Source organism: Lethenteron reissneri, chromosome 17, assembly GCF_015708825.2.
Source record: "Lethenteron reissneri isolate LAM-NWPU_2019-01 chromosome 17, ASM1570882v1, whole genome shotgun sequence".
In the NCBI taxonomy this organism is placed as follows: domain Eukaryota; kingdom Metazoa; phylum Chordata; class Hyperoartia; order Petromyzontiformes; family Petromyzontidae; genus Lethenteron; species Lethenteron reissneri.
In genome coordinates this window covers 6506934-6522256 of record NC_083795.1, presented here as the reverse complement: position 1 = coordinate 6522256, position 15323 = coordinate 6506934, and the positions used below count along the sequence as shown (strand labels likewise).

The 15323-nt window shown below is 44.6% G+C and overlaps 2 protein-coding genes across 4 annotated transcripts in view; one reads left to right on the top strand and one right to left on the bottom strand.

Annotated features, from left to right (window-relative positions):
- The window catches only part of LOC133343379 (F-box/WD repeat-containing protein 1A), a 34189-nt gene extending 28795 nt beyond the window's left edge, over positions 1–5394 (top strand). For all 3 annotated transcript variants that reach the window (XM_061552956.1, XM_061552955.1, XM_061552953.1), the window contains 5 exons: positions 718–836; positions 1449–1559; positions 2223–2301; positions 3055–3227; positions 3789–5394. In XM_061552956.1, the coding sequence (XP_061408940.1) occupies positions 718–836; positions 1449–1559; positions 2223–2301; positions 3055–3216 (471 nt within the window). In that variant the 3' untranslated portion in view covers positions 3217–3227; positions 3789–5394. The remainder of the gene's footprint in view (positions 1–717; positions 837–1448; positions 1560–2222; positions 2302–3054; positions 3228–3788) is intronic.
- Positions 5395–5966: 572 nt separating this feature from the next.
- Positions 5967–15323, bottom strand: part of PCGF1 (polycomb group ring finger 1) — a 29177-nt gene continuing 19820 nt past the window's right edge. Inside the window, exons 6-8 of the mRNA XM_061552973.1 lie at positions 9847–9895; positions 7941–8030; positions 5967–6938 (exon numbers count right to left, since the gene is read on the bottom strand). Coding sequence (XP_061408957.1) covers positions 6804–6938; positions 7941–8030; positions 9847–9895 — 274 coding nt within the window. The 3' untranslated portion in view covers positions 5967–6803. The remainder of the gene's footprint in view (positions 6939–7940; positions 8031–9846; positions 9896–15323) is intronic.

Genomic DNA, 15323 nt, shown 5'->3' with positions numbered 1-15323 from the left:
AATGTACAAGCCATTATTCATTCTAATTAAATTGTTTCTAGTTTCTTTCCTCTGCCTACTTATCCTATTTTTACGATATGTATATATGCTGTAAAAACAGAATGTGCTTGATTTAGAAATATCTGTTAATATTACTGGGCTGAAACTAAAAACCCCATTCTGTGCAACCAAAATGATGTGGTCCATCTTTTTTTTTACAAAGAAACCACATTAGGCACAGCCATTAGATATCGTGTAACCTGCAGTGAAAGTAATAATATAGTCTTTCTTTAATTGAACCATACCGGCTGCATTGAGGTGCGCACTAGTAAACCTGGACGGGCGCATTCTGCTCTGTGGAGGTGACAATGTCACTCTTCTTAGGCAGGGATGGGAAGTCTAGGGCCTGCCACTTCAACTCCTTACAGCCCATCATCATCTGAGGCCTACCGCCTCAAAACGACTTGCAAATGACATTTATCCATCGCTGCAAGCATCGCGGCCACAGTAATTGTGTACGAGAGGATAATTGCAACCTGGAAACACCGTTTGTAACGTCAGCGCGCCAACTCACTCTTGTCACTGCACGCGCTTCATGCAGTGACAAAACTGACTGAGGTGTGTCAATGTGTGACGCAATGAAGGGGTTTGAAAGGCCTCCTATTTCGCCCTCGGTGAGGGAAAGGTTGCCCCACCCATGTCTTAACGGGATTCAATGGTGTGTGGGTGCGTGTACAGGTGTGGAACACGAGCACATGCGAGTTTGTGCGCACGCTAAACGGACACAAGCGTGGCATCGCCTGCCTGCAGTACCGCGACCGCCTGGTGGTCAGCGGCTCGTCGGATAACACTATTCGGTGAGCTGGCCTTTCATTTTGCAAAACATGAGTGACTGTTATTTGCGGTGGCCATGCATGCACAGAATGAGAACACCTGAGCAACTTCCTTTATCACACAACTGGAAGGGACCCATGCAGGTGTCACTCACCACTGATGTTAGCCCTGGCCGGGAATCAAACTCCGGCCGCCGGGTTCGTAGCACAGCGCGCATACTACTGCCACCAATTAAGAGGGTAGCTTTCTTGGCTTCACAACTGGGCTACCAGTTACAGAGCATTTTCCTAATGAGCCAATCAGCCAAAAAATAATTTATATTTGGTTAACGATGTGATGACTCAACTCAAGACTGTCTCACTGGGCAAATGCTGCGAGTTATTTTGATTTTGGGTCGCGGTTTTATTCCACCATCGTTTGCACTGCGGCTCATTATGTTAACTACATTTGCCCAAATGTACATGTGCCAACATTTGTAAATAATCGATGTGCACATGCACATTTAAATACATATTTAAGCCTGAAAATAATACATATTGATCAATGGTTCGATGCACCATCGCACGCCTGGAGGTCCATCGTCATCTCGTTTTCGAGATTGTTGAGCGTCTCTGCTGCCGCCTCTTGCCACGCAGGCTCTGGGACATCGAGTGCGGCGCGTGCCTGCGCGTGCTGGAGGGGCACGAGGAGCTGGTGCGGTGCATCCGCTTCGACAACAAGAGGATCGTGAGCGGCGCTTACGATGGGTGAGTTGCTGCCACGTCCGCCCCCAGACGCTTTTGCCGGCGAACGTGGATGGGACACGTGTCACCTTTGAGGCCAAACTCGGCGATGTTATGAACTCCATTGTGGCAAAATGAAAACACTTTAGATTACCTTTCCATCATTCTCTTCTTCGTCGTCCCTGTTGTACCACGCTGTAGATTGTGACAGATGTGTAATTGTATTTTACAACACATTGTGTACTGTTGTGGAAGATCATGGGCATCATAGAAAAATGTCTATTTCCACATAAGTGAAGGCAGCCATCGGCTACATTTTTTTATTAGTGCAGAGACACACATTTACGATGTGTGGTTATGTACATGTACAGTGGGGGTGTATGGATAATTTTTCACGTAGAAGTCGTTTGACCATTGAAGCTGCTGGTTTGGTGGTTTGAAAGTGTTAGGTATTGGAGGATAAGGGGTTTGTGTCTGCAGGAAAGCTTCCTTCAGCCAAGCTGCTCAGAAACAATATTCTTCACTGTAAACACGAAGCAACGTTATATATTAAGATTGAAATATGTAACAAGGTACATGGGGAAAACTACCTCGTAGACATGGTATTGCGGGGACAAAGTATGTATATCATTTTTATTGTACAACAAAAATACTTAACATATCCCAATGTTTGTTTGTGGTGTGCAGTAAAATTAAAGTGTGGGACCTGGTAGCAGCACTTGATCCACGAGCCCCGGCCGGCACTCTGTGCTTGCGCACATTGGTGGTAAGAAACAATGAGTGTTGGAATTTAAAGAAACATTTAACTATGATGATACATGTGATTTGTGTAGAGTAGCATGAGATATTGTTTTAACTGCAAGCAACTCATTTATGCTGGTGTCAACTGAAAATTCGGAGCAAGTCTTCTACTGCTATTGTTATGGAAAACGATTGTCTTCAAAAAGTAAAGTGTTATTGTTATTCAGTAAAAAAAATGAAGTCACCTTTTCCATGACTTTGTACACCATGCACGTTGCATTCCGAAAATGTGAATGGGTTATATTTGTGATTTGGTGCGGTCATTTGCCTGTGACCCAATAATTTGGGATGCGCCCGAGCTCTTCGGGGTTCAGCCTGGATAGTGCTCCCATGAGTGACCACGACGCACAAACGCGCGGTCACAGAGTTTGCGTGGCCATGTGGTGGACAGCAGAGGGCAGTGCAGCCAAATCTGTTGTACTGAACCTCTACACTCCCACATCTATGCTGCCCACCTTTACCAAAGCTTCACCAACCAGCACGGTGAAGCATGGTGAAATAACCCCCACGACCCGCACCGCCTGTGGGGAAGCCCTCATCCAGCAGTCGAAGTAGCAAGAAGGGCTGCGCACGGGCAAGATAAAATTGTCCACTTTGTCCGTGCATGCTGAAGTGCAATGGCCAGGGCGGTTTCCGAGTGAAGCTTGCACATTTGTGACGCGCGCCGTCGTTTTCCCCCTCCCCCTCCCTCTGCCATGTGGAACCTCTGGCGTTGCAGGAGCACTCTGGCCGCGTGTTCCGTCTGCAATTCGACGAGTTCCAAATCGTGAGCAGCTCGCACGACGACACCATCCTCATCTGGGACTTCCTCAACGTGCCGGCAGCACAGGCGGAGGCGGCCCGCTCCCCGTCGCGCACGTACACCTACGTTTCCAGATAGACGAACTGCAGGTCCGTCTGAGCAGACTGGCGCGGCCCGCGCGCGCGCGCACCCACCCATCCGTCTCGCCATTGGTGGGATGTGTATGGCAGCAATATTGTCGTTAAACGGCCAATTGTAGTAGCCTAAACAAACGTGTAGCTAAATGAGAAACGGTCACTTGCATTGTTGAAACAATGTAACTTGATGTTAAAAATTTTGTTTACCCGAATTGCACATTATGGAATAAACAGCTGGAGTTTTTAAATAATTTTCAAATTGGCAAGTATGCTTTATGATGTTATTACTTTGACATATCTTGTAAAATGTGATGTTTCTACTAATAAGCTACCATAACCTGTATATTGCTTTTAAATCGAACAAAAATTTGAGTTGTATTTTTTTTTATATATATACAACAAATTACAGCTTAATGCAGCAGTTGTGTTAAAGCACTGGTTCAACACTTTTTGTTCAAATTTGTTGTGTATTATATAAAACTTGCACCTAATGGCCTCACTACAACAATGTGACACACCTGCTCCCTACACTGGCTATTCGCGACCTGACAAAATTGCTTCGTTTCTCTCCAGGGACGCTGAACGAGCCTTCTCCCTGGATAATTTGGCGATTAGACGGATAAGCTATCAACAATATTAATTGTGTGTAGGCTTTTGAATTTACCGAGGGATTCTGGATGAAATCGACCAACACTGAAGCTTGACCTCTGCTAACTTGTGGGACATCTTGGCACAAGTGCATTTGGCTGGTGCCAGGCTCCCAGCTAAACACGGTGGCACTGTGAGCAGCCGGAAGAGTTTAGTTGATGGATGACCTATCACTACAACCACAGTTCGACACTTAACTACGTACCTACATCTCGGTGTATTTCAACGCTCTTGCCCCGACCCCTGTCTTCTTGACCTCATGGCTGCTTTTTTCGTGGCATTTGAAAACCAGCCTCAAGTATGAGTTGGGAAAACTTGTAGCTATTGTGAATTGCTTTGTAATAGGACTAGTGAGATCGTGCTTGGTTGTGTAAATAAATCTTGTTTCTTTTTTTAATTCTACACATGGCATCTTGTCACCCGGTGTTTGGCAGTTTTGACCTACAAACATGTATTGGATGCTGCTATGATTTCATGTTGAAGCCAGCTTGTATTTCATCATGTTTGCCCACTTGACCATTATACTATATTTATCACAACCTTACTGCTGAGCACATTATAATTGGTGTTTAGGGAAAGTTGTTTAAAAAAAGAAATAAATAAAAGTCTGTTACATCATTAACCAAAGGCTCAACTAAATTTATTGCTGCCCTTTTCAGTAGATGCCATTATAAGAGTGACACATTTACGCAGGTATTATAAAATCATAGAATGACAGCAGTGTTCTTACAGGTGAAATGAGTCACGGTCTGCAACATCTTTGTTTTCATATTAGTTTAGTTGTGTATAGAATCCATTTTCTTTTTTGTACTTTATTTTTTAGTGTGTGTGCGTGTGTTGTAAATTCACTGTTTGACTATTGGCCACGGCTGGACTTGGACATCATCTCGAGTAGATTGCATGCAGCTTTTGCTACGTTTCTTTTGTAAATAATCTTTGCTCTTGTGCAAGTGGACGACCCCACTCATAACATTAGTACTTTCAGTACGGTTTGGATTAAAACAAAACTGTTACATGTACATATATGGTAGCTTTGCTTTACAGTTCTCTTGACCGTGTTTCATGCATGTATTTGGAAAAAGAGATCAGACTTGCAAATCCCAATGCATTAAGAATTTAGTTAATTGCAAACTACGTTTAGCATTTCAACACATTCGACGCTGCTTGAGTAGAACATCTGGTTTGGGATTTATCATTAAATCTGACCGATTTTCTGCTGACGTGACTATTAATATTCCAAACAAATTGAGGTGGGGCATGTATTGAACATCTCTGCTTGCAACTCAGTCATCTGTGTGCATCATACAATTGCAAATAGTGCATATTTTCCCCTTTATGTATTGACATTAGATTATTAGAATGCATAGATAGCTGATTTCTGATTTCAGTGTAATGTTACCATAAGCAGTTTCTTTGGTCTTTGTAGTTTATTTTTGTACATTAATGTGTAAAGTCCATGATAACTGGGGTACTGATGTGCCTGCTGTGTTTGTAATGCTGTACGTCTTCAATAAACTGTGCTTAACTCCGATCCGTTTTAAACAGAAGCCTATCATCACAACCCCCAGTGTTTTATGGATGGGAATGTTTTTCAAAATAATTTTGTATCAATGTGTCTGATGAAAACTGTATCAATCCCTTTTCTTTGGCAAGAAACTTTGACCATTTAAAAATCCTCCTTAACATGCATGTAAATTCATGTTAGCCTTCTCTTTTCATTGGCTAAGCCATTGGATGCATTTTAATTGTGATCATAAAACGTGTGCACCTGTGTCTTATATTAACTAATGACACAAACGATAAGTGTAGTTGAATAATGCATCGGTTTTGCGTATGTATGGATATGGATTTTTGGCACTAATTGCTGTTCGTGTGTAAAATTTACTCTGTCGCTCATGCCGTTTGGAAGTGTAATCTCTCACCCTTGATTCACTGCTGGCAATCTACGAGACAGATATTACACCAAGTGGTGCGTACATTAATGTATAAATCTTGCACACGTCGAGTCATTTTTTTTTTCCTGAATAAAAATAGTTTATTCACGCAAACAATCTTGCGAGTGAAGGATTCAAGCTGCCAAGTCACGGTGGTCTATTTTATTTATATTACTATAGCAAAACAATTATATTAACACTAAAATATATATTTGAATTTACAAAAATGGACAGTATAAGATACCGCTTGTTTAGTTGACAAGGCAATTCAACCAGTGTTATCACATGGCTTCAGTTAGCCGATGCATATGTAATACTGAATTTAAGACCATTTATACCCTTATTCTGTTTTTACTCTTCCACATGTTGGGAGTTTAACATATTTTGGCTCAGAATTATAACTTTACAATGTTAGTCTTGAGTTAAGACTGTAGTACATGTAGTAGAACCTGGAACCTTTCATTGATACATATCTATAACTTACAAAAATATACATAAAAATACCATTTGGAATTATAATACAGCACTTAAATATACAATTTCCTTCCAGAGAGAAATGTCAGATGTGCAACTACCAAGGCTGGCTATTTACATTTCAATGTCATGTGACCATAGTACCCGTGTACAGATTACAGGGGGCTTGTGTGCGAGTAAGCAACAGCATCGCTTTTGTGCCAAACCGATCTAGCCAAGGATTTGAATTTGGATGCTTTATAACTCACCAAAAACAACACACGACCTGTATGCTGTAGAATCACACAAATACGCAGCAATAATTAATGTCGAATAAATATTCTTTTTTGGGAAGCAAACAGGGCACTTCAGTGCTCTAACGACTACCATGTCGTGAAGAAATACTTAGTCCCTGGTCAACAATTTTGTCTTGAATACGAAGCAGTCATCAGCTGACGGGGCCTTCCGAAATACTGTAGTACAAGAGCAATGGTGCTGGCTGAAAAAGAGAAGCGAAAAGGCGCGTGACTTAAATGCGTTGCATGTTACACTTTCAACGTTGAGCTTCAGCACAAATATGTAATGCTTCATTTAAGCGTTGACTTGCCTTTTGATACCAGTACGTCAACCAAACTTCCTTCAGTGTCGTGTCGTCCAAAAGTGACTCCTCCTCAAAATGTACAAATACCTGGACAAACGAGCACAAAAATCGTACAACATAAATCTTTTAACGTTTTAAGTTCAAGGGTTACAACACGATGGCGGCACGCGTCTTCGCGTCGCTGGAATGAACTGGCAGTCTGGGTGTGAATACGTGGCTGGACCATAGATGGGGGGGGGGGCGGTGCAGGTGATTGATCGCGCGTGGCTGCGCGCTGCGGTGCCACTGCGCATTCCGCGGCCGAGATTTCCTCCTCGGCAGACGTCTCGCGCCGCCGTGCCCGCGATGCCGTGAAATTGCGGCCGATTGGAAAACAAAAGTCGCTTGGGAAAGCGGCGCCCCCTCAACGCTCGCTGCCCATCGCTACTTCAGCTGCGCAGGATTTTCTTCGCAGAGATGGTTTTTAACCGGCCGTGGTAGTGATGGTTCGATTCATTCGTCAAAGGAAGTACTTTTTTTCATGCTCACAAAACACGCCTAATTGTGCGCATGCGAACAGCTCATTATCTGTGCAAATTATATGCAAATTATATGTTGTTACATTTAAGTTAATGGAGGGAACAAAGTTGAATGAATGAGATAAAAAAAAATCTTAAATCTATTCCCTGAATTGGCTATCAAATTCGCTGGGGACGGGGTGGTGAATTGTTACATGCTTAATTATTTGTGCTCAATAATGAACATTGAATGTTGAAAAAAACATCTTAATTTGTGTTTGGGTTAAACCGTTCATCGACATTCATTGCAGTCACCCACATTTTTTTTTATAAACTGAAGACGCATCACAAATCTACACTCACCCACAGAATTGCATATTTTGCTCACAACCAGATAGGAATAGGGAAAATGGGCAGAGACGGGCATTATTTCCAACATTTCACGTTAATATCGTATGTGGGTAGAAGTGACAAATGAAGAACTCTACCGATATTAGATTTTCAAGAGTATACGAAGCTGCAGTGGAACGTATCTCGACAGACACGAATCTCAACAGCAGCAGCCGCGTGAATCGTTGAGTAATGCACGCACCTGGGACGGGGGGCAGATGCCCAGCTTCTTGGAGAGGACCTGCCTCAGCTGTGACACGGTCGTGCGCACCGAACACCGCACAAACTTTTGCTGCAAGAAAAAGAAAATGTGACAGGTGCACCGCGTCAAAACTTGATACGAGTCTTAACTGACGAAAGCGGGGGGAAAAATGCCTCTGGAACACATCAGCTACTCTCTGGGGCAGAAAACTACTCTCTGGGGCAGAAAACGGGCATAGCGATTGGGAGATGGTATGTACAATGTTATAAGGAAGGTGTGCTATGCCTTAGGATGACTATGCCAATATTCAGTCCAAATTTAGTAAAAGTCCAAGCACGTGTAAAAGGTCCAGGGGTTGACGCTCGGCTTCAGGCTTGGCCGAGCAAATGACTGACCGCCTTGATGTAAGCGTCAGGTACAGGGTGCTGTGAAAATTCAAGCATGCAATCTTGATTTATTGTGCTCCTCAACAGCACAGAGGGAGTGATGGCATCGGCTGGTCCAGACATGCATACGAACTAGAACCGTCGTAAAAGTCCCAAGCGTGCATTGCTGGCAGTGCAAACATTCATCTTGCCCGTGATTTAACCCCCACGATATGCACAATGAACAGCATGAAAACCAATGTACCTCAACGTCCAAGTCTACTGGAATATCAAGTTTTACATTGGAGACCTTATCAGTACCTTGGCTCAAGTCTCGCACTCTTCATCACTTGGGCACGGAATTATAATTACCAAAAATGTGCTTTAATGCATCTGCATTTATTACATCTGCACACCGCACGCAACTGTGCGAAAACACTCAACATCCAAACACTTCACGTTTGACGGCGGCCCAAGCTTTTGCAGCGCACGACTCTTCCACGAGCACCTCAAAAAATTCGTCGCCACACAAATTGGGAGCCCACCGGCGGCACGCACAGCCGCCGCCGCCGCCGTGTTTTGTCACTAAAATAAGTGGAGGCCACGGCTGCTCGGGCTTGCCAAGTCCCAGCGAACGGAGGTATTTGTCAGAAAATTAATCAGATTTCACGGGCCGCTCCCGGCATGTGCCAAAGCAGTCCCGCGGACAGACGCATGCGGTGCATTCATTACTCGGCTGCCTCGCCAGTAAACGACCCCATCCATCATCATGTATTATCTCTGCATTAGCCCATCCTCCCGTACCCTGCTGACTTCATTTCCTACAACACGCGCGCTGCTCTTAACACAAACGCACGGGAGCCGGCCAGAGGAGCCACACTCTCGTCTCCGCACCCCCCACGCGTCCCACATCCCCCACCCGTCCCACATCCCCCACCCGTCCCACATCCCCCACCCGTCCCACATCCCCGCCTCTTGATTTGTGTTGCAAGGAGCTCCAGCGACGGTCGCCTCTTTAACCTTTTGCTTTCAGTGCGTGTGTGTCGAAGGAGTGGAGGGTGCCAATTTTTACGACTGTGTCTTAACTTGCCGGGTAAATGTGCTGCAGACGACACCGTGCGTGCATGACAGAAACGCACACATTTGGTTGTGCAATTGCAGCGTTCGTTTAAGATTTTAAAAAAATATTTAGGATAAATATACGGACAAAATTACTCGAAATGATATGGAATGTAAGCAAAGGTGAACATTTACATTCTTAAAATAGTTTTTACATATTGCTTTTACTCGGGTAAAACGAGTCATTCTAGTGTGTCACAAAACAGCCGAAATGAATACAAATGCTAAAGCGTTAATTGTTTCCTTCATTTACACCGAACACGTGCTAATTCATCATGATGGGAGTTTAAGCACAGCGCAGCAATATGGTCCTGATCAAGCCCATTAGCCGCCAGCCCGGTGTGGGGGGGCAGCTTCCTCTCTTCGCCAGCGGCGCCATAACAGTGTAATTAGCCCACGCCGCTCCATCATCCTCCGCTTACCTTCAGCACCGGCACCGGTGGCTCTTTGCCCTCCGCCCCCTGCCTCGAGCTGCGGTAGGAGAGGGGAAGCAACAAAAAAAAGTCAGAAAACTACAAAGGGGACAGGTTCATCACCCCGTGCCACAGTCGCATTGCCAGAGGTCGGTCATGTGTGCCCAAGCCTTGGGAGTATTCTCTCCAAAATAATGAACAAAAACATATCAACTAGATTTGAAGTTTTCGTGACTGCAAGGGATTCATATTCTTAGGTTTTTTCGGTAAAGTCACGTAGGTAAAAAATTTAAATTTATAAAAGTAAAATAAAATAAAAATCACGACGTTTCGGAGGCAATACAAGCTTCCATCATCCTCTGCTTACCTTCCACCTGAAGACGGAAGCTTATGTTGCCTCCGAAACGTCGTGATTTTTATTTTATTTTTATTTTACTTTTATTAATTTTAATTTTTTACCTACATGACTTTACCGAAAAAACCTAAGAATATATCAACAACTGCATCTCATGCAGGAAGCCCACCCTTTTCGGAAAATGTAAAGTATTAAAAAAAACGAGTGAAACGCTCGCAATGTGCGAACAATTTTCAATGCAAAGACATGAAGAGCAATAGTACGTCCTGGTCGAATCGGCCACGTGGAAAATAAGTCATATTGAACGTTCCGTGCTGAAGCTCAAAAATGACAAAGCAGGTGCGTTCATGAAAATATCCGTGAAGAGTGGCTTCGTTTCACGTGCATTTTTCCAAAATTCCAACCAGCCAAGTTGCGGACCAAAAATCACAGCAGGCGTAAATATCGGTGGAAAACACTTTCAGTGCTTTAAATGATAACGGGTTTTTTTTCCCGTTTAACTGCCATACGGCGATGGACGGTCCTCTCGGTGGCAAAGCGGTGCCCTCTACCGTGTCGACCAAAGGTCACTTCAAGGGATCCCAAAGACAGTTTGGTGAGCAGCGTTCTTTAACACGCCGTGTTGCAGCATTGCAGTGCGAGAGTTCCGAATGGATACTTCATCTCATGACACCACACCGGTAGAACAATCGTGATAAAACTGGAAGGGAAAAATACAGAATAAAGTGATCGTACTTGTTCTCCCAGAGGTAGTTTAACGATCAAAGAGAAATTCTAATCATAAGAGCAAAAGTAGGGTTGGGGGGGGGGGCAGGTTATAGAAATACTGTCCCCTGTGTATCTCCTTTCCAGGTAGAAAACAAACAACAACAAAGCAATCGACAGATCGATGTGTGTGGCCATAACGCGGGTGTTTTAACGAGGGCTGCTTGGCCAGAGTTTTCACTGAGTAATCAGAAGAGGGGAAATTAACGGCGGGGATGTGCTCAATGTTCCGTTACGAGCGGAGGAGGCCGCTAAGTGCGGCCATGAACAATCGTGGACGCGCGACACTTAATCAAGGCACTGCGGGGTGTAAACAACCGCGCTGATGAAAATGGCACCCTTCCCCGCGCTCCTTCTTAATGTGCGCTAAAAAACCCATTTGCATGACATTAATGGCTAAATTACTTCATCAATTGACAGCTGAAAAAGTGCAAATGTAACACACGACATTCATTAGCGTAATGAAGTACACGGGATACAAAATTGCACAGCTTTGCGCGCCCAATGGCCGGCAGTTTGTCTGCAGAGGAGACATGCTCATTTCTGCTCCTCTTTCCCAGAGTGCAACAGCACCACCTTAAGAGGCTTTCTGGCGGCGACGAGGTCGTTGATATACAGCGGTGCGGGGTCGCGGGTGGCAGACGAGCGATCGGAAAGGGAGAATGACTTTTTGATCGAAATGCACCCGCAAGTGCACTTTTGGAAATGTCAGACGTTTGGTGGCAGTTTAAAAGAGGGACGTCACACCACATTTGCGAGAGCTTTCCAGCCTACACGGACACATTTTCAACCGTGCGGGATACCCACAAATTCACCCCGCTGAAAACTCAAAGCGTGCGATGTTTTAATATTGTTTTGATATTTTTTTGCGGTGCAAATCTTTTTTTTTCTTGCAAAATATCTTTTTCCATTATTAAATATTTCCAAGAATCGCATGCCTCTTTGGAAAAAAAGCAAACAGCGAAGCCTCAAATTCTTCACGATTTCATTTCACAACTGTATTGTATCAGGTTTTATTGAATGATGATGAAAAATGTTTATGCGCCACGACAAACAAATGTTTATTCTTCACGCTGCAGGCAGGTTTTTCCTTCTTATCGAGTAAAGGTAATGTTGAATAAGAGAATTATTAAAAGATTAAGTCTCAATAATGTTCTTATGCACCGCGTATATTTGCAAAAAAAAAAGACCAAATCACGTACCTGATTATACAAACAAACAAAAAACGATTGCATGGAGCTCAATGTCCCAAAGCAATATCACGACATTTTTAAATGATGTTCACATGCATGCTAAAAGAGCAGAACTTGCATCGGGAGCAGCCCGATTAGGGTTCTTAACGCGGGAGAAATTTGCCGTTGTTTCAATCGTAAAGACACTCGTACCAATCAACAAAGCAAAAAAAAAAACAATCGCAAGTTGTACGCAGGGAGAAGCGCTGAGCCAGACACAACGGCCACAGCAGGCTAATGGGGTCCGGCTCCAAAATTAACAGTGTCTTCTGCCAGCTTAGGCAGCCTCCAAAGCCCAAGCAATTACGGGCGGTGGACAACCTGGCAATGATGGATCTGGGCACTTAACCCGCTCCCTACTTTAATCAATATTTCATCATGAGCCTCGCTGAAAGATGACTCGTGCTTTGGTGCTCTCTCCACATTACCAGAGGAGAAAAAAAAAATTATATAGTGCCCCCCCCTCCCCTCCCCACTGCCCCCCCCCCCCCTTCTCAACTCACTCCCACCTACACAGTTAAAAAAACATAATACCGCGGCACAGAAAGCATCAGTCCCTGTGGAGGCTTGCGCACAACAACTGCCGTCGCAAGCAAACAAAAGGATGATGAACATAAGGGGGGGGTTTCACACTTTGTCTCCATCGCAGTAATTGGACTTATGATTATTTGTGGCCGCTGAGCGTAATGGAGAGCGGAACCCGATTGAGGAGGCATGGCGTGAGAGGGCCGCTCGTGCCAGGTGAAGCCGTCAGCAATCATTACACGCAACGCTTCGGAACAAATGATCCCATTTAATAAAAGGCGTCCGTTTTACCTTTTTGAGTACGGAAATTGAGTTTTCTCCATCGCCAGAGGAAATGTGCAAATCCAATTAAATGATGTACATGGCTGATCATAAAATATTTTGTACCAACCACCTACAATAAAATTTTAATATTATTACCCGGAATGCACTTTGGCAACACTACACCAAATTACAAGCCTAAATTGCATTATATAGAAATGAATTTAAGAATATGTATATGGTACACTACCCCATATACATTTTATGTTGACACTATGAACGGAAAGGAAGTGAATGCGAAAACATAATGTAATGACAAATGTCTATTCAACGAGGTAACAAAAAATAAACTGAAGCAAAATAAAAACAACAAAATATTACATCGCGTGTTCATTGAAATATTTTCCAGGAAGCTGTGTGTGTGTGCACAGGAAGATGCATTATTCAGATGGTCTCCACTATCAGGCGGGCTGACGGTGTTTTTGTTGATGTCATTAGCTCACAGTGAAGACACACCAGCGTGCGGGTAGTCATAACTCAGGGCCCCGAGACAAACGACTTTCTCAAATTCGCACCTCGGCGCTGAAGGGCCCATTATCGCGTAATAACAAAAAAGACGGATGGCTCCTTTCACGGCGCTGCGGTTAATGCGATTCCGCCGCACGCCGGGCCCCGCGTTAACTCCAGCCTGCCCGGCGCGCCCGCCGACGTACTCCCGCCTAGAAGGCCGTCTCGGCCCAACCGCGACCCGCCGCACGTTAACAGCCTCCCGCCAAGCCGGGGATCTCTGGCCGATCCCTCCCCCCGCCCCAGATCGTCGCGCGCCGTGCTCTGTCCCAGCGGCAGCCCGCGCACACAAACGGGCGGCCGGGCGAGGCGCGCGGGACCGTGGCAAGACCGCTAGAGTGTTAAATAAGGGCAGAGGAATGGGCCCCGTGCGCCTAATCCGATATTCCTTCAATTATCTCAGCACGAGCAATGGCAGAACAGTTGCTCCCCTTCAGCAGATTAATATATTAATAAAAGTGAGAGGGCGAAATAGATGAGGTCGGCATTTTGCTTCCGCGACTCTGCCTGCCCTCTATCTCCCCTTCTCCTTCATCAGAATAATGTGGCTGTAATGAAAATGACACGGCGCTCAATATCAAGGTGAAGGTTTCCATTACGGGCGACCAATATTGCAGGGGCGGCCCCCAAGGAAGAGGGACGGGGGAATGTGCGATGACAGCTTAATTAAACTCTGATGAGCCAGATTATTTGTCTAATTCTCAATCTGGTCAAGAGGTCTCTGCTTTATTAACTGCATGCATTTTGCGGAGTCTGCGCGAGCCAGGCGGATGGGGAAATGTGAAATTATTGCACTCAAGAGTTAATGCACAAGTGTTAAAGATAAGCGCTGCTAATGAGCGTTTACACTTTCAGTGCTCGCAGCCATTATGCTCTTTCCTTGCGTGCTCCTTCACCGCAAGCACCGGGCGTCTGCGCACCTTTTTCATTGGATTTGCGTCAGAGTTCACCGTGTATTTAGCCTGAACATAAACAAACTTCTTCAAATGACCGTCCGCGTTTACAGACGACGTTGTGGCCGCCATCTGATACTTGATAAACTCGCCGTTCATTTTACACCTCCAGTCGTCTAAACGTTAGCGGGGAAAATGTTCACGCTGGACATACTTCTCTGTTTTTTTTTAATAAACGTTTTATTTCAATGCTCATAAAATAACGTTTTGAATCACGCGAGCGCGTGACTTAATGCCGCCGCACGATCGCTTGCTCAAACACGATGTGTCCAATGGATTTTGCCGTTGCCAGCACGAAAAAATACCCCCCTTGAAAATAGTGGTACGAGAGCGCTCCACACCAGCGCCTTCCCATTGCAAACAGCTTGCGTGTGAACTCTGACCAAACCAGTCTACTTACTGTTTGTTACCGCTCATTGCCTGTAATTTATATTGATGGATGTCCTCTTTTTCTTTTTTTTTTATTCTAATCAACTGCGGACACGAATAATCACTCCTGCATGAACTAAGCTGCGCTATGCGCCATTTACCCGAGTCATTGGAAACTAGCTTTCCTGCTGCTGCTACTGCAGCAGCAGCAGCTGCAAGTGTCCTGATTTTAATGCATTAAATATGCTGACAAGGCTGCTAATAGACTGGAATAGCAATGAATCTAAAAGTTATACAACCTCTAAAAACAGCCAATGTGTTGTGCATGCATTAATATTAAATTCGACGTGAAGATTTATGCCACCGTTTATTAATCGCGTGAACACGTGAACTATGGTCAACTACTAACGCACAATATCTAAATAACCCCCTCGTAGAAACTGCCATCAGGTGAAACAG